Source organism: Chiloscyllium plagiosum, chromosome 8 (assembly GCF_004010195.1).
Source record: "Chiloscyllium plagiosum isolate BGI_BamShark_2017 chromosome 8, ASM401019v2, whole genome shotgun sequence".
Taxonomy (NCBI): Eukaryota; Metazoa; Chordata; class Chondrichthyes; order Orectolobiformes; family Hemiscylliidae; genus Chiloscyllium; species Chiloscyllium plagiosum.
This window is the reverse complement of record NC_057717.1, coordinates 93,311,641-93,331,695: the sequence shown is the minus strand read 5'-3', so window position 1 is coordinate 93,331,695 and position 20,055 is coordinate 93,311,641. Positions and strand designations below refer to the sequence as shown.

The 20,055-nt window shown below is 43.5% G+C and overlaps 1 protein-coding gene across 1 annotated transcript in view; it reads right to left on the bottom strand.

Annotated features, from left to right (window-relative positions):
* Nucleotides 1–20,055, bottom strand: part of LOC122552444 (adhesion G protein-coupled receptor E3-like) — a 91,471-nt gene that overhangs the window by 40,688 nt on the left and 30,728 nt on the right. Inside the window, exons 7-9 of the mRNA XM_043695173.1 lie at nucleotides 15,861–15,977; nucleotides 10,257–10,456; nucleotides 6,173–6,343 (exon numbers count right to left, since the gene is read on the bottom strand). Coding sequence (XP_043551108.1) covers nucleotides 6,173–6,343; nucleotides 10,257–10,456; nucleotides 15,861–15,977 — 488 coding nt within the window. The remainder of the gene's footprint in view (nucleotides 1–6,172; nucleotides 6,344–10,256; nucleotides 10,457–15,860; nucleotides 15,978–20,055) is intronic.

Sequence of the window (20,055 nt, the reverse complement as noted above, 5' to 3'; positions counted from 1 at the left end):
TGGGCGGGGGAGGCATTGCTGGTGGGGGGGCGGACGGGGTGGCGGCGTTGCGGGGCGGACAGGGGATGATGCTGGACGGGATTGGGGGGGGCAGGGGCTCGCGCACGGTATGCTGCTGCTGCTGCTTTGTCGCCTGAACGGGAGCAGACATTACAGAAAACTCCAATCCCCAGAGAAAAAAGCATTGAACCAATTAACGGAATTATCAATTATTGGAACGAAATAGTGCCCACGCATCTCGTTTGTATAATTGAGGTTCCTCTGTATTTGGTGTTTGATAAGGTTCCCCTTGGTAGGCTTATTCAGAAAGTAAGGAGGAATGGGATACAGGGAAAACTAGCTGCCTGGATACAGAATTGGCTGGCCCATAGAATATAGAATGGTAGTAGATGGAAAGTACAGAGAACTTCCATTTTCCGGCATTCGATTATCCGTATATCAGATTATCTGGCAAAATCGCATGGTTCCAATGCTTGGCCAAACAATGTTATCCGGCATTCGATTATGCAGAATTCAATTAACCGAACAAAAGACTCCTCACCCACATTCTTTGGATAATCGAGGTTTCTCTGTCTTCCACCTGGAGCTCGGTGACAAGTGGTGTTCCACAGGGATCTATTCTGGGACTACTACTCTTCGTGATTTTTATAAATTATTTGGATGTGGAAGTGGATGGGTGAGTTAGCAAATTTGCTGATGACACGTAGCATTGTGGAGTAGTAGATAGTGTGAAGGGCTGTTGTAGGTTGCAACAGGACATCGACAGGATGCAGAGCTGGGTTGAGAAGTGGCAGATGGAACTGAACCTGAAAAAATGTGAAGTGATTCACTTTGAAAGGTCAAATTTGAATGCAGATTACAGGGTTTAACGGCAGGATTCTTGGTAGTGTGGAGGGACAGAGGGGGTCTTGGGGTCCATGTCCATAGATCTCTCAAAGTTACCACACAAGTTGATAGAGTTGTTAAGAAGGTGCATGGTGTGTTGGCTTTCATTATTTGAGGAATTGAGTTTAAGAGCCACAATATTATGCTGCAGCTCTAAAGCCTTGGTTAGACCACACTTGGAATATTGTGTTCAGTTCTGGTCGCCTCATTACAGGAAGGATGTAGAAGCTTTAAAGAGGGTGCAGAGGAGATTTACCAGGATTCTGCCTGGACTGGAGGGAATGTCTTATGAAGTAAGATTGAGGGAGCTAAGACTTTTCTCATTGGAGCAAAGAAGGATGACAGATGATTGATAGAGGTGTACAAGATAATGAGCGGCATAGGTAGAGTGGATAGTCAGAGACTTTTTCCCAGAGCGGAAATGTCTATCATGAGGGGGCATAATTTTAAGGTGATTGGAGGAAAGTTTGGGGGAGATGTCAGAGATAGGTTCTTTACTCAGAGAGTGGCGGGTGCATGGAATGCACTGCCGGCAGTGATAGTAGACATTTAAGTGACTCCCTTCACTCCACTCTAATGCTATGCCCTCGGGTTCTAATCTCTCCTAGCAATAGAAACATTTTCCCAACATCTACTCTGTCCAGGCCATTCAGTTGTTTTCAATTAGATCCCCCCTCATTCTTCTAAACTTCTTTGAGTATAGAGCTGAAAATGTGTTGCTGGAAAAGCGCAGCAGGTCAGGCAGGATCCAAGGAACAGGAGAATCGATGTTTCGGGCATAAGCCCTTCTTCAGGAATGAGGAAAGTGTGTCCAGCAGGCTAAGATAAAAGGTAGGGAGGAGGGACTTGGGGGAGGGGCGTTGGAAATGCGATAGGTGGAAGAAGGTCAAGGTGAGGGTGATAGGCTGGAGTGGGGTGGGGGCGGAGAGGTCAGGAAGAAGATTGCAGTTTAGGAAGGCGGTGCTGAGTTCGAGAGATTTGACTGAGACAAGGTGGGGGGAGGGGAAATGAGGAAACTGGAGAAATCTGAGTTCATCCTTGTGGTTGGAGGGTTCCTAGGTGGAAGATGAGGCGCAGCAGAGAGTGGGAATAAAAGGGTCTTTCTCAGGATGGCAGACAGGTGTTCTATTGTCAACAATGGCTCAGAAGAGGAGTGACCTCTCTTAGGAATTCCTCACCTTGTGACCTGTTCTGGAAATCCCCGTCACGAACAGTAACTGTGCCAGGAAGAGACTTATGGACAGGTTCAGATGAATGACCCGTGTCTCGCTCTGAATCGAACGGCCCAAAGCAAACGTGACAATGGAAACTGCGAGACAGACGAGCGACAGGCTGACTCCAACAAGTGTGATCAGGTGAAGGACAAATTCATCCTGCACGAATTCTTCCTGCAAAAACAATAAGCACTGACTCGCCCTAGCTGGACATACACAGCATACAGCCAACTAGACATTAGACACTTTTTCTCTGATGTAGCAGGTTGGTCATAGACAAGGCAGATTCAGATAGATTTTTGATTGATGAAGCAGTTATGGAGTCATAGAGATCATAGAAGCATAGAACCCCTTCGGCCCAACAAGTCCATACTGACTCTCTGAAGCATAACCCACCCAGACCATTTCCCCTCACTGTTGCACATTTACTCCTGACTAATGCACCTAACCTACACATCCCTGAAAACTACTGGCAATTTAGCATGGCCAATTCACCTAACCTGCACATTTTTGGATTGTGGGAGGAAACTGGAGCATCCAGAGGAAATCCACACGCACACGGGGAGAATGTGCAAACTCCGCTCAGTCACCTAATGCTGGAATTGAACCCAGGTCCCTAGCGCTGTGAGGCAGCAGTGCTAAACACCAAGTCACTGTGCTGCCCCTTGAGCCATGTAGTACAGCATGGAAACAGATCCTGTGGTCAATTCCAAACAGATATTATAATTAATGTAGTCCCAGTTGCCAGCACTTGGCCCATCTCCCTCTAAAACGTTCCTATTCTCTACCCATCCAGATGCCTTTTAATTGGACCAGCCTCCACCACTTCCTCTGGCAGCTCATTCTATACACGTACCACCCTCTATGCAAAAGAGTTGCCCCTCAGGTCCCTTTTAAATACCGGGAAGCCAGCAGTTGAGGCCACAGTCAAAGCAGCCGTGACCTTACTGAATGGTGGAATGGGGTTGAGGGGCTGAGTGGCTGACAGCATTCTGATCTTGGTGCTTCAGGTGATGCCACCAGGAGGCAGCATGCAGATCAAGAAGTCAAGGGGGCCAAGTGTAGATTTGTTGGAGACTCCAGTGGCAATGGTGGCAGGAACGGGAGGTGGACCCGTTGCTGGAGATGTTCTGGATTTCATTGGAGGGATGCGAGTGAGACTAATCCAGATCTCTGAGCTGAGCATTGGAGGTGACACATTGGAAAAGCATGGTATAGCCAACAGGATCAAAGACGTATGAAAGGTTTAAGGTCATAAAAAGTCTTTGTTTAGGATCTTTTTAGTTTGAAATCAGGCAAACACTTTTCATGCAAATTGCTGAGGGCATAGGTTTAGGGAGAGAGGGGAAAGATTTAAAAGAGACCTAAAGGGCAACATTTGCACGCAGAGGGTGGTGTGTGTATGGAATGAGCTGCCAGAGGAAGTGGTGGAGACTGGTACAATTACAACATTTAAAAGACATTTAGGATGGGTATATGAATAGGAAGGGTTTAGAGGGATATGGGCCGGGTGCTGGCAAATAAGACTAGATTAATTTGGGATATCTGGTTAGTATGGACAAGTTGGACTGAAGGGTCTGTTTCGGTGCAGTACATCTCGCTGACTCCATGACTCTATGGTGTAATGGTGATCGTTAACTAGATACCAGACTAATACTCTAGGAACGAAAACAGGAATTGTCGGAAAAGCTCAGCTGGTGGGGCAGCATCTGTGGAGAGAAATCAGAGTTAACGTTTCGGGTCTAGCGACCCTTCTTCAGACCTGGTTCTGAGGAAGAGTCACTGGACCTGAAACGTTAACTCTGATTTCTCTCCACAGATACTGCCAGATCTCCTGAGCTTTTCCAGCAATTCCTGTTTTTGTTTCTGATTTCCAGCATCCGGAGCTCATTTGGTTTTTATTTAATATTCTGGGAATGTGGTTTTGAATCTCATCATCGCAGATGGTGAAATGTGAATTCAGTAAAATACCTGGAGTTAAAAGCTTGCCTAGTGGTGACCATGACGATGCAACCGATTGTCGAAAATACCTATTTGATTCACCAGTGTCCTTTTCGGAAAGAAATCTGCCACCCTTGCCTGGTGTGGCCTACATGTGACTCCAGAGCAATGTATTCGTAATTGCCTCTGAGATGGCCTAGCAAGTGACTCAGATCAAGCATAATTAGGGACAGGCAATAAATGTTGGTCCAGTCAGCAAGACTCACATGAACAAATAAACACAGAACAATAGGGAGATTAGAGATATAACAGTGAGTTGCAGTCGCAGAGAACTTAGAATGGTCTAATTTGGGTCTCTGGAATGTGAGGTGTGCTGTTTTGAAAGGAGGCAATACTTGAGAAGAAGGAATCACTTACAATACCAGAAAGCATGATGGGATAGGAGAGATGCTGACCACAGATTACTTTTTTACCACATCTTCAAACCAGCAAATCCCAGGCCCGTTGTTTTCAAGCCGACCCCAGAATCAGTAAGTGAAGCAGAAAGTAGACCGAAGTTGCCTGAGAACTTGCAAACTACCTGAAGCTCACATTTGTACAACTCAACTTTAGAGTATATTTCTGATTTTGGTAAGGTTTTGCTCCCACCCTCATTTTCTGAATTGGATTAACTGAAGCAGTCTTTGAGATGATGACATGATATTGCTTTTTAAAGAGTTTATTTAGATGGAGACATCACTTGGTAGAACTGAAGGAAAGGAACGTGGATACTCAACAAAACAACTTATATTAAATGTGGCAATTTTAATGCAATAAAATAACCAAAGGTATATCATGATGACAACGATAAATAGAAGGTAGTTTTGAGGGAGATGACCAAAGCTTGGTCAAAGAGATAGGTTTTCAGGAATATTTTATATGAAGATAGCAAGGTGAAATATATGGTGAAATAGCATAGATGGTAAAATCCACCGTGTGGTGTATTTAAGACTGAGATAGACAGTTCTGAATTGTTAAGGGGTTCAAGGATTACAAGCAGAAGGCAGGAGAATGGGGTTGAGATAAATATCAGCTAAGATCAAATGGGGGAGCAGATTTCATGGGTCAACTTTGATGGATATGTTCATCAGAACCATATGAGATACCTTGACTAGGCTGGCACCAATCATTCTTGTGGCTATGAACCCATTTCACTAATAGCATAGGGAGGGAAGGGTGACCACATGAAGTCTTCAGCAGAATGGATGCTGAATCCTGATAAACAGGATAGGATTATTGCATAGTACTTGATAGCTATTTGCATTACATGATAGCCTTGCAAAAGACTATCAGGCTCAACTTAATAGTAAGTTCATATTATTGTTTGTTACATGGACTTATCAACACAGGAACACAGCTAGTTTACAAGAATGATCCCAGGGATGAAGGACTTGTTATATGAGGTCTCTGGGTCTGTACTTGGTGGAGTTTAGAAGGATGAATGGGAATCTCATTGAAACTTACAGAATACTGAGAGATCTGGAGAGGGTGAATGTGGGGAGTGAAGATGTTTTCAATAATAGGAGAGACTAGAGTCCGAGGGCACAGAATGAAGGGATGACACTTTAGTACCGAGATGAGGAATTTCTTCAGCTAGAGGGTGGAACTCATTGCCACAGAGTGTTATGGAGGCCAAATCATTGAGTCTATTTAAGACAGAGGTTCTTGATTGGTAAGGGGGATCAAGGATTATAAGAAGGTAGGAGAATGGAGTTGAGAAACATATCAGCCATGATTGAATGGTGGAGCAGACTCAATGGGCTGAATGGCTTAATTCTGCTCCTATGTCTTATGTTCCAATGGTTAGATCCTCCTGAAACATTATCTTGTGGTGCCATGTAATCCTTTCAGACACAATTGGTCTTTTATGACAGAGAAACTTTTAGGGATGGAATTCCGGTGCTCCTGACCCAAACAGCTAAGGGTATAGCTGCCACTAATGGGAAATGCACAGGAGGCCAGAATTAGAGGAATGCAGAGATCTCAGGGTGTGGCTGAAGGGAGAGATGGTGAGGAGGGAGGTCAAAGAGAGATGTTGATGGAATTTAGCAGGAGTGTTGCTTCTTGTGCAGTGTTTACATGATGACCCTTACCTCCATTTTAGCAGGGGCCATCAGAATTGCAAAGCTGGCCAGGCGCAAACATCCACAGGTTGTGCGGTTTCCAGAGTAGCTGAGCAACCTGCAGCCTCTTGTAGACCAGAAGCTCATTGCCTTCGAATTTCCCCAATGGACACAAACTGGAATTCTTTCTGATGTCATTTCCTGTGACCAAACACACAGACACTAGTCACCATGACTGTTCTGTTCTGTGTAACCTATCACATTTGCAAAATGGGACCTTCATGTCCAAGTCACCATTGTCCTACTGAACTGGAGGGCTGCTCTCTCATTACAGAGATACGACTGGTGGTGGTTTCACCTGAGGGTCACCACACCACAGGAGAGGGGAGGGGTTGAAAAGGAGGGTCCTTCACAGTAACTTCAGCTTGTGTGGGAGTTGGACCCAGACTGTTAGTATAGTTGGCTCAGTGGTTAGCACTGCTGCCTTACTGTGCTAGGAACCTTGGTTCAATTCACAGCCCTAGATGACTGTGTGGTGTTCGCGCATTCTCCGTGTCTGCATGGGTTTCCTCCCATAGTCCCAAAGATGTGCAGTTTTGGTGAATTTGCCATGTTAAATTGCCCAGAGTATCCAGGGACGTGAAGGCTATTTGGGTTAGCCTGAGGATATGCAGGGGTATGGAGGTAGGTCTGTGTAGGATGCTCTTTGGAGGGTTGGTGATTTGATTTATTGTTGTTACCTGTGACAAAGTACAGTGAAAAGTTTTGTTTTGTGGGCAGGTCAGGCAGATCGTAGCAAACAAGGACATACAGATCAAAGGGTGCTTAGACAGAGCAAGGCATAGACTTGATGGCTGCGCAGGAGGTGTGGATTTGATGGGCTGAATGGCCTGCATCCATGCTATAGGGATTGTATTTAAGACTATGGGGCACATTTCTAAGGGGAGAGGAGAGAGATTTAAAAAAGACATGATGTGCAAATATTTTACTTGGAGGGCGGTTTGCATAAGGAATGAACTTCCTGAGGAAGTGGTGGATATGGGTACAATTACAACTTTTCAAAGACATTTGGATAAGTACATAGGAAAGGCTTGGAGGTATATGGGCCAGGAGCAGGCAGGTGGGACTAGTTTAGCTTGGGACTATGTTCAGTGTGGACTGGTTAGACAGGTTTCCGTGCTGTATTACTCAATAAGATGAAGGATAAATCGTCTCAAGATCATGCTCTCTCTTGCAGCCTTTTTGTTAAGATGAAGCTGTTTCTTCAATATAATTAACGTCTTCCTTACCTTGGTAAATTATGTAAATATTCTTTATCAGGACCATGTGACCGAGAATACTTTCGTTGTGTCCAGGGACTTGCTGCTGATGGGTGAGAGAGGGTCGAAGTGGAGATGATGAATGATTTCCAAAGGAAATTGACTAGGTACCGGAGGAAAATTAACTCATGGGACAGGGGGCTGACTGGAGGCTGATAGGATTGCTGTAAAGAAAGCTAGCATGGATGCAACAGTCATGTGTGCGCTGACCCCACAGACTGACCATCTGGCCATTAATTGGCCAGGGGCTGTCCTCCCCTCACCCAGAGGATATCCTGCCTCTGGGATCTGCCAGCAAATTGAATGGCAGCACCATTGGTGATATTTGGTGGTGGATGGGTTCAGAATCCATAGGGTTCAAGAGTAAGTATCATTTGGCAGTTTGGATACTCAGTGCCAACCTTCGTTGAGGTACAACGACACCTGAACATTGCCAAACTGAACAGGGAAGTGTGTAAAATGATACACATTGATAGATAGAATATTGGGAGGGAAATATGAATTAAAAATATTATATGGGGTACAGGATCAGTGGGGATGTATAATACATAGAATCATCTGAGAGTATATTATACAGTTACAGAATTGTTACATCGCAGGTGAAAGCCATTTGGCCCATCATGTCTGCATTGGCTCTTCAAACAATATCATTACCAAATGCTAATCTTGTTCCTCAAATCCTCGAATTATTTTTATCCAATTTACCTGCCTCAATCACATTTTCAGGCTTAGCTGTTAAGTTTTTAAACAGAGTTACACCTAAGCCAATTTTTTTCTTTTGTTGTATTGTAACTAGAGTGGATGAAGCAAAACACTTTATGGCACACCTTAGCCATACAGTCAGTGAGAAGGAAGTTCCTTGCATTACTCTTTCTTCTTCTGCACATCTCTATAAATCTGTGCCCTCTTGTCCTTTATGAGCAGGAACAGTTTCTCATCTACTCTGGATTGTGTGTGATTTTCATGAATCTTTGAAGCTGACAAAATAATTGAAAATTCTATACAGGAGATGCTCTTTACCTTATTCTTACAAGTATAGAAAACAAAAGCAAGACTGTTATATTAACTATTTATGATACCTCAACTGGAATATTGTACTCACTTCTGTTTTGATTGAGTCAATATTATTGATCAGACCAGACCCCCCCTCAAAATATATTCAGAAGATAGTCTAGACCTTAACATTTTCTTATTTTAAAGGCATGTGTACAATGCTGTGTTCCAGAGGCAATTCGATTGGTCACACCACCAGATATGAAGCAAAACACTTTATTCATCCACTCTAGTTACAATACAACAAAAGAAAAGAATTGGCTTAAGTGTAACTCTGTTTAAAAACTTAACAGAATAATAGAGTAGCTCGCTACTAACTGTTCCAATATATTGACAACTCATAAACACACATTTGGCAAAAGACAAATTCAGAAAACAGACTGTCTCACATGCAACTCCAGCAGCAGGAAGCAAACCCGCAGTTTTTATCTGTAACTGAGAGAGGGGGGGGAAAGAAATATCTTCCATTTCAAGATCTCAGCAGCAACTGAAAAACTAAAAATCCTGGTTCTGTGAGAGCATGACCACATTCAATCAGCCTGCTTCTATTGTTCCAACTTTAAATAAAACCTCAAGCCCTCACAAACTGTTTATGATATTGGCTTTCTGAACAATCTACTTGGCACTTTCATCTTAAATTCTCTCTTTTTAAAAAAAACAGACAAAATCACCTCTTAAAGCCACGGTATCATCATAGTAGGCAAGGAGGAACTGCTTCATGTAGCAGGAGAATCAGAGCGCACAAACTGGTTGGCAAAATGACCAACAAAAACATGAGGGTACTCCTTTTATCCCACAGTGAATGGTTAGGATCTAGAGTGCATGAATATTCTATAGTACATTACTTGACAGTGTGACAGGTTACATTCCATCAAAACTTTCAACAGGGATTTGGGTAAGTGCCTGAACAAGCAGTGGGACAAGTTGATGCTGTTTTGGAGCAGAATCATTGAGTTATAGAGAAGTAAGCATGGAAACAGACCTTTTGGTCCACCTCGTCCATGCTGACCAGTTATCCTAACCTGATCTAGCCCCATTTGCCAGCACTTGGCTGATATCCCTCTAAACCCTTCTTATTCATATACTCATCCAGATGCCTTTTAAATGCGATAATTGTACCAGCCTCCACCACTTCCTCCAGCAGCTCATTCCATACGCGCACAACCCAGTACATGAAAAACTTGCCCCTTATATATCTTTCCCCTCTCACCCTAAAACTATGCCCTCTAGTTCTGGACTTTCCCACCTCAGGGAAAAGACCTTGTCTATATATCCTATCCATGCCCCTCATGATTTTATAAACCTCCATAAGGTTACCCCTCAGCCTCTGATGCTCCAGAGAGACCAGCCCCAGCCTATTCAGCCTCTCCCTATAGCTCAAACCCTCCAATCCTTGTACATCTTTTCTGAATCCTTTCAAGTTTCACCACATCCTTCAGAACTAACAAGACTGACCAAATGATGAGTTTATATGAATTATGACTTTATCTCTGGGTTTTTGTACTTTGTTTCACCAGAAGTGAAGCTGAAAGCTTTCCAACTTAAACTTAAAAGAAGGGAGAGATTAATGAAAAGTTAGTTTGGGGGAGTGAACACAGAAGCCTCTTGGCTTGCTATAGCTCTGTACCACACACTGGATAAGGGAGAGAAAATCAATGGAGCGGAGATTGATGCGATAGCGCAATGTGAGCGACAACAAATAATCTCTCAAAATTTCAAAGGACAATTCAAAAGAAACAGACCTGGTTGTGTCTCAAGGTGAAGTTGATGGGCTCGCTCAATTCGGTTTCCTGCCTATTTGCCGTGGTCACTGTCACTACATCAGAGTTCAGTCGGAAGCTCCCACCTAGCTTTTCCCTTTTCTCGTCCTCTTCATCCACAAAATCCCCATCCAGAATGGAGTCCAGGTTACTGTAGGCAATGAAACCAACAGCAGCGACGCCTGGAAGGGGACAAAGAGTAGTGAGCGGGTGGGGAACCACACTGAACGGAAAGCAAAATAAGATGGATGCCAAAATAAGATGAGAACACTCAGCCAGCTGGGCAGTGGGTGTGGAGAGAAGAACTGAGTTATATAGGGCAAAAGTTCGGGAGAAAGCAGTTCCAGCTAAGAAATCACTGGCTTTCCTGCCCATTGTTTAGAAAAGAACATTAGCAGGAATGGGCCACTCAGCCCCTCAAGCCATCTCTGCAATTTAATATCATTATGGCTGATCTCAACACTTTCCTGCCTGCTCTCCATCACCCTTCAATCCATTGCTGACTAAAAATTTATCTCCTCCTTCAATTTATTCAATGTCCTGGCATCCACTGTACTCTAGAGCACTGAGTTCCACAGGTTGATGACCCTTTGTGAAAAGCAATTTCTCCGCACCTGATTTAAATGCTCCAGCTCTTAGTCAAAATCTATGACTTTTTGTTCTAGAAAACCTGATTCCTGAACTGGTTGAAAAAAAATAGGTAGTTTGTTAACTCCAGCTGGTATTCCTTTTTATTGAGGACTGATTTTTAAACTGTCTGATATCCATAGTTAAAAATCACAACACCAGGTTATAGTCCAACAGGTTTAATTGGAAGCACACTAGGTGATAGTGGAGGGCTCAATCCTAACACAGAATTTATAGCAAAAATTTAGTGTGATGTAACTGAAATTATACATTGAAAAATTAAGTCTTTCTTCTGTTTGAATGCCATGATAGTTTCACTTCTTTCATACGTAAATCACAAAACCGTTTTTAAAAGTTGCATTCTTAGGTTAGCTGTTAACAATGGGTGATAGCTAGATGATATGCTGAAGGTGTTAGCCCCCTGTGTTCTCTGCCTATGTCATGCTGTTTAGATTGATTCTAATCTAAAAAGTGAGATAATGGAGTTTTACATGAATGCGTGCAGTTTTTGAGCAAAGTACAATGTAACCCTCCAAATCATGATCTACACAGTTTCAGATGTATCTTAGTTTATGTTAGGGAACTGCTGTTTCATTGGCTGGTTACAGCTGGTGTTACACTCTTTTCTCTTTGAGTGTGGTGGGCTTAGCTCTTGGACTTTTTGTATGTTTTTGTCTTGTCTTCATTATTCTTGGTGTTTAGACTGAGCCGTTGTGAGAAAAACACATCTTGCCAATGAGCTGTTCTTGTGGGTAGCCTGACCCTAGGACTAGGCCTCTACAAAGACTGAACATGTGTGCTGGGAGGTGATACTTGCTGAATCCTGGGGTTTAGAATTGACACTACCTTAAGGAGTGACCCAAACCCCAAGTTAATGACACCTTGACAATGTACTATATTCTTGTGAGTGGGCCAGGGCTTCATGGAGACTGAACACCTATGTGGTGGGCATTTGCTGCCTTCAGGAGTGGACTATGCCTCAGTTGTGGATGTGTTTAGCAATGGACTTTGCAGTTTGGAGTGGACTCCATTTCTGACAATGTACTTTGTATACTGGAATTGACTCGAGACTCCTGAAATGGACTCTACATCTTGAAAGAACTCCTCCTTGTTGTAAGGACACTCCATCTGAAAGGGCTATTTGATGGTAATTGACTGTCTTGTTGTTTGTTGGGTTATCACTTTCATTGTCTTGTGTCCCTGGGTCTGGCAGGCCTTACTGTGAGCTAGGACGTTCATAGGTTGTCCTGAGAGCCAGAGGGTGGATAGGCCACTCTGCCAGTCATCCTAAGAGCCAGAAGGTGGGTAGACATTGAGTGCTGCCTTTCTGAGAATGGGTGATCAGGACAGGCTGTCCTTGAGGTGGTCAGAAGGTGTGTGGGGCAGGCAAAGATCTGGAAGGCTTGTAGGCTGCCTTGCATGCTGGCTGACCTAGAGGTGGCTGGAAGGCATCAGGGCAGTCCACATGCCAGAGAGCCCATCAGGGTGGGCAAGAGCCCAAACAGTACATAAAGGCAGACAGCGCTGAAGGCAGGTTGTCCTCAGCCCTGGCACTCCAGACAGTTTCTGGAGCAGGCTATTCTAAGGGTGGCTAGAGAAGCTGGAAGGTGGGTAGGCTGCCCTGATCAGTCATCCTGGGGGGTTGGGGAAGCAGGACAGGCCATCCCAGAGATGGTCAAAAGGTGTCAGGGCAGACTGACGGGTAGTGGGGCAGGCTGCCTTAATGGCGAAAGGTGGGAAGGATGGGTGGGTTGCTGGGGATCTGTATTATATACACTTTCATGTAACTGACATTTGTACATACAAGACAGTCCAATATTTTGAAATGATTGAAATTGGGATTTGAAGTTTGTCCTCTTTCCCTGAACTGGTTGGTACGGTTTGAGGCTTGGCTTTGCCATTCTGCTTCCTTGTAAAATTGCTGTTTCTTTCTAAACAGTTGGTTAATGTTAATTGTTTAAACTGTATGTTTAATAAAATAAAACAAGATTTTCTCCATTCAGGGAAAATATAAGCAGGAGATTAAAATTAGGGTTGACTCTGACCTGGCTGCTACAGCCATTTGTGTACTACAGCTGTTCACTTGTTTAAGGACCTGATTCCTGAACTGGCTGATCCTTTTTGGTGTTTTGGACTTCTTCCAGAGAAGCTATGTACCTTTCCAGATGAACTGTTCCTGTGAGTAGGCCTCTGTAAAGACTGTGTGCTGGGGGGTAAGCATTTACTGCATCCAGGAGTGGACCCTATCTGTGGGAGGAGACCTTCTCCTGTGAGTTAACCTCTACTCACAGGAGTGTAGTTCACTGTGAGCTTGGTTTTGTGGAGAGACCACATCTCTATGGAGACTGCACATTAGTGCTAAGAAATGTGCATTTCCTGCCTTCAGGAGTGGACTGTAACAATGCACTCTGCATACTGGAATGGATTCTGCATTCCTAGGAATGGTCTCTGCATTTTGGAGAACTCCATGTGGATATGATTCTATGTACCAGGAGGGATTTGTTTGATTCTGTTGTGGTCATTGGGTTATCACCTGCACTGTCTTGTATCTCTAGGTCTTACTGTGAGGTGAGGCTCACAGCCTGAAGGCTGTCACCCTGAGCCAGAAGGTGGGTAGGGTTCTCTGAACTGCCTTTCAGAGGAGCAATCTGGATAGGTTAGCCTAGAGGTGGCCTGAAGGTGTCAAGACAGTTCATGCCCTAGATGCCATGCCAGGGTAGGTGAGACAGGGTATGCAGGGGCAGACTGAAAGCACTGAGGACAGCGTACCTGCTTTCAGGCTATCACCCCAGGCAGGTGCCAGGCCTTCAAGGTGGCTGGAAGGGCTGTTAAGGAAGCCAGAAGGCTGTCCTGGAGGTGGCCTGAATGTCAGGGCAGAAGGCCAGAAAGGGCATGGGGCAGACAAAGAGCAGAAAGGATGTAGGGGCAAGCTGCCTTTTGAGTGGAAGTGGGAGGGATTGGTGGGGGTCTGGGTTATATCCAGTTATTTGATTGGACTGACTTGTATGCATTTGTAACTGCTACCTTTTGATACTAAGTGGAATTTGAGGTTTGTTGTCTTTCCCTGAACTGGTTGAACAGTGGGGTTTGGGGGTCAGGTTTTGCTGCCTCTTCCCCTAAGTTGTTGTATACAGCTGTTCATGTTACTTTTAATATTGTACTATCTAAACAGGAAGAGAGATTAGAATCACATCAGTTGAAGACTGTCTTCAAGCTGGCTGGCCACAGCTAGCATATTGTATTGGAGGGAAAAGAATATCTGATTTGGAGATGAGAATCTTGGTTGAGGACTGCCTTCAAGCAAACTGTGCACAAGTTTATAAAGGGTGACATGGTGATGGGACACTAGCCTCTGCAATTATTTCAGAAAACCAAGCTGAAAGCTTATTAAAAACAACAAATGAATTATAGTGGAGGCACGCAGCCTCGTGACCTTTTCAAAGGTTATAGGAAAAAGCAGGATGAGGCAGAGTTGATCAATCAGCCATGATCACAATGAAAGGCAGAGCAGGTTCAAAGGGCCAAACACCTCTTCTGCTCATTCTGTTTTTACCAATGACTCAGTTTGGGGCCAGGCCTGAAATGTTTCAATTCAACATTCCAGCTAGTCCAGAGCAGCACATACGTGGGGACTGACAGCTTGTCTCATATCCCACACAATCTTGAAAGAACCCACTTGCCAATACAGTGACACAATTTTTGGTGAGCCCTGAGTCAGGCTGGAAAGGTGGGGAAGAACAGAAGGGAAGGTCTGTGATACAGTGGAGGCATTGGTCAGTAATAAGTGTTACCAAATGGAATAGGGTTAATTGCATTACTGTGGGGGCTCCTGTGAGACAGTGGTAATGACCCACCTTGGAGCCATGAGACCTTAATTCAAATTGAGCTGCTCCAGAAGTCCTGTTTCCTTGAACAGGAAAGTTTTTTTTAAACAGGTTGATAGAGAAAAATATCTTAATTACATGTACTACTATGGTTCAATGTATGGCCTAGACCCCACTGTCTAAACTTGAGTGAGCCTCACAAGCAGTATACCAACCTGCTTTAAGCATATGGTGCACAAATTGGAGATTGAGAATGTTATTGGCTCAAACTACAGTCAACAATCTGCTTCAGCAACGGTAAGGCAGGAAAATGGATTAACCTGATACAGATTAGTCCTACTTGCCCATCTACATTTTCTTTAACCCCATTCCTTGCTTGAACTCTCAGTGAGAAATGAAAAAATAAAGAGAATATGGAAAGAGAAATATTACTTAGCACTTTTCAGCTGTCCTATATCTGTTCTGCCATGGAGTCTTGGCTGACTATTCCACAAGCCTCTATTAAATAAATTACTTTTCCCAATTCTTTTATGGGATGTTGGCACTGCTGCCTGGCTAACACTTATTCAGTCCTTAGGTGCCCTGTAAAGGTGGTGGTGAGCTGCCACCTTGAACCACCACAGTGCTATGAGGGAGGGAGTTCCAGGATTTTGACCCAATGAGACTGAAAGAATAGTAATATTTCCCAGTCAGGATGGTGAGTGGCTTGAAAGGGAAATTGCAGGAAGTGGTGTTCCCATGTAACCTCTGTTCCTGTCTATCAAGACATGAAGTTGAGGGTTTTGAATGTGCTGTCAGGAGTCTTGGTGAGTTGCAGCAACACATCTTGTAGATGGTACACACTGCTAGCTCTAAATTGATAGCAAAGGGAATGAATGTTGAAGATTGCACAAACTCCCAATCAAGTTTGGTCTGGATGTTGCTGAGCTTGGATGTTGTTAGAGCTGTATTCATTTAGGTAAGTGGGAGGTATTTCATCACACTCCTGACTTGTGCCTTGGGGATAGGCTTTGGGGAGTTAAGTGAATTAATCACTGCAGGATTCCTAGTCTCTGACCCTGCTATTGTAGCCACTATATTTTTGTAGTTAGTAAGTTTCTGCATAATTGCAAGTTGTAAAGCTCGCCTGTTTTACCTGAATTATTTTGTCCAATTGCTGTTCTCCAGTCAAGTTCCATGTTGTTGCCCCTCACATTTAACATCAGCTTTTCATTTGCTGAAATGTCTCCACGGTGAATATGTATCTTGAGACCTGAAAATATAAACTATAAAGTGATTTATCTGTTTAAAAGTCATCTTGGATTAAACAGCAAATTCAAATTTATCTCAGGGAAAAGAGTGAAGGTGTTTGAATCCTGACTTATCTTCATCAACCTTTTTTTTCAACAAAAGGATCTACAAGTATATCAAAGTGTAGGCTGATTGAGCCTTCTCAACCAACCTCCTATCAGCACTACACTCTTACTGACAGTAAGGTGTCCTTTGCAAGCCTATGAAATGGAATTATGCTGTAGGAAAGGAAATGGCACTGGAAATGTGCAAGTTCCTGCAAACAAGAAGCTGGACTTTATTTTAAGCAGAGGGAGGGAAACATGAATTTGCCCACCATCTTGCACCCCTCTCATAACTCAGTAGCTGGACACAGACACTGAAACTGAAGATAAGGGTCATGAAGATAAGGGTCATGTAACTATATCTGACTTCCACTGGCCCCCAACAAGTCAAGTGACGAATACCTTTTTAACCTAGTAGTGAGATTGGTGATTGCGGTTTAACAAAGAGTTTATAAGAGAGGGTGGGATATTTTTCACTGGAGGCTGAGGGATGACCTTAGAGGTTTATAAAATCATAAGGGGTATAGATAAGATGAATGGCAGGTGTGTTTTCTCTCAACTGCAGGTTTTCAAGATGGGGTTAAGTTTGTAAGGTGGGAGGAGAAAGATTTAAAAAAGACACAGGGCAATATTTTAGTGGTTCGTGTGTGGCATGAACCTCCAGATGAAGTGGTGGATGTGGGTACAGTTACAATGTTTTGAAGACATTTTGAAAAGTACATGAATATATGTTTGGCAGGGTAAGGGCCAAGTACACTCAAATGGGTCTAGTTTAATTTGTAATTATGGGTGGCATGGACTGGTTGGACTGAAGGTTCTGTTTCCATGCTGTATGACTATACATGTACACATCACAACGAGAACGAGCATCTTTAGAGGGAAGAGGTGGTTTTAGATTAGTCACCCACCTGGAAGACAGCACCATGGATGGTCTGAGACCTTCTTAGTGCTGCACTGGAAGTGATATACTACATTCAGTGCTCAGGGGCAGGGACTGAATCTTTCGACAAAGAGGTAGACTGCTACATTCTGAGCCACAGCTGATCTCAGAGCATGATTATGTATAAAACAGGAGCAAGAGTGATGACTGAGCCTGTCCTGTCACTTAATATCAAATTGGCTAACTTTGACTTTAACCTTGCTGTCCACTCCCCATATCCCTTGGTTTCTTGAGACAAAAATTGGTCTATTTTCCCTGGAGCATTGAGGGGTTTTATAGAGGTTTATAAAGTCATGAGGCATGGATAGGATGAAGAGCCAAGGTCTTTTCTCCAGGGTGGGGAATCCAAAACTAAACAGCATAGATTTAAGAGGCAAACTTTTTAAAAGGAACCTCTTCCAGAGGGTGGTGTGTGTGTGTGTACGGAATGAGCTGCCAGAAGTGGAGGCTGGTACAATTACAGCATTTAAAAGGCATTTGGATGGGTATATTAATAGGAAGGGTTTAGTTGGATATGTGCCAAATGCTGGCAATTAGGATTAGATTAATGCAGGATATTTGGTTGGCATGGATGAGTTGGACCGATGGGCTGTTTCTGTGCTGTCTGACTCTATAACAGCTTTAAAGATCTAAAACAATGGAGCATCTACAGCCCTCTAGAATAGAGAATTCTAAAGGGTCACATCGTTGTGGGTGCAATTCCTTATTCTGAGTCTATGCTCTGCTGTTTTAGATTTCCCAAAAAGTGGAAGCCGTCTTCTAGCATCTATCCCTCAAGTCCCTTAATATTGTACATTTCAGTGAGATTGTCTCTGTCTCTCACTTTTAAACTCCATTGACTACAAGCAGAATGCACTCAGCAATAAAGTAAAGTTTACCAAGAGGGCAACTGAGTCAACTACATTCCTGAGTCTGGAGTCACATGTATGCCAGATCAGGTAAGGATGGCAGTTTCTTTCCATCATTAATGTATTAGTAGAAGAGAGATTCTTGCCTACACTGTCAATTTGCTGGACCACCTTTCTGACTTGACTAAAATAATGCAGATGCTAGAAATCAGAAACTCCGATTTGGCAACATCTGTGGGGAGAGAGAAAGAGAGTTAATGTCTCGAGTTTCGTGTGGCTTTTGAGGACGAGTCCTACCAGATTCCAAACTTTTTTTTTCCCCACTACAAACATCACCAAACTTGATGAGTTTCCCTGGCGTTTTGTGTTTAATTCAGATTCAAGAACTCCACTTGAAGTAGGGGTATTGTTGCCTCCACACTTTAGCTCACTTCACAGCATTCACTCCAGTTGAATTCTATACACCACATTATTCAATTATTATTTAATGGTGCATTTTGTTATTGGTACTGGTTTCTTCAGATCCAGTTTGAAATATGGGGCTGCTATCAGGAGAATTTTTCTCCCAGATGGAGATGAGTAATAGTTGAGATGAACAGCACACACCTGCATTTAAGGGGAATCTTGATAAACATAGAAGGGATTAGAAATATTTGTTGAGGTGAAGTGGGTGAATGGGGTAGATCAGTTGGACCGAATAGCTTATTTCTGTAATGTAAATCCTGATGTTAGTAGCTAGTTACTGACAGTGTCTCAAACAACAATAAGATAAGACAATTGATTCTGATCCAGCTGCTGTTTTAAGGGTAGAAGCCACAATGAGAGGCTTCTCTGCTCTTCTAATATTAGCAAAAAAGTCTCCATAGGGCTGCTTTCTTATTTGTCTTTTATTCACACATGGGATATGGTGTCACTGGCCAGGCCAGCATCTATTTCCTGTCCGTAGTTGCCCCTTGAAGGTGGTGGGGAGCTACTTTCTTGAACCACCGCTGTCTCTGTGCTGTGGGTAGACCCACAATGCCCTGAGAGAGAGAATTCCAGGACTTTGACCCAGCAACAGTGAAGGAACAGCAATATACTTCTGAGACAGAGAACTGGTGGTGAGTTTGAGGGTCACCACACCTCAGGTAAGGGGCAAGGTTGATAAGGCCAGACCTTCATGGTAACCCCAAAGATTAGTACTGTTGGAACGGATAAGTAGTGAAGGACTGGGGAGAGAGTTTTAAAAAAACAGAAAATTTGGCCCTTTGAGTCTGCTCTGCCATTCAATATGATCATGGCTCATCATCCAACTCAATACTGCTTTCTCGCCATACCCTTTAATCCCTTTAGCCCTAAGAGCTGTATCTAGCTGATTGTATCTATTTCTTGTGTTGCATTTTTAAAAAAATGAACAAAATCTAACATAGCTTCTGGTGGCACCGGAGGAAAACACCTCAATTTGTTGCTTAACTATCCATTGCTAAGAGTGGGCGAATGAAAGATGCTAACAAATCCTTCATTAATTATTTCAAGCACTAGAGGACTTGGGCGAGGGTTAGATTGTTAAGAACATTGAGCCAGTGGATGGAGCTCAGGAGGTGACGGCCTAGCGGCATTATCACTGGACTGTTAATGCAGAGACCCAGGTCATGTTCTGGGGACCTGGTTTGAATCCCACCGTGGAAGATGGTATATTTGAATTCAATTTTTAAAAAAATCTGTAATTAAGAATCCAATGATGACGTTGAATGGAAGGTCAATTGTTGGAAAAACCCATCTGGTTCACTAATGTTCGTTAAGGGGGGAAGCTGCCATCCTTAGCTGGCTTGCTGTGTTCCTCTAGCCTCCAGCTTTTTTTTTGTTGTTTTATTCATTCATGGAATGAACATGTTGCTGGTCTAGGCCAGCATTTATTGCGCATCCCTAATTGTCCAGAGGGCAACTGAGTCAACTACATTCCTGAGTCTGGAGTCACATGTATGCCAGATCAGGTAAGGATGGCAGTTTCTTTCCCTCAAGGACAGTGATCCAGATGCGTTTTTGCAACAATCAATTAATTCATATTCATTATTAAACTCTTAATTCCAGATTTTGTTGAATTCAAATTCCACAATCTGCTGTGGCAGGATTCGAAACCAGGTCCACAGAACATTTCCTGTGTCTCTGGATTAACAGCGAAAATACCACTAGGCCATCGCCTCCTGTCTACCTTACAATCCACCATCT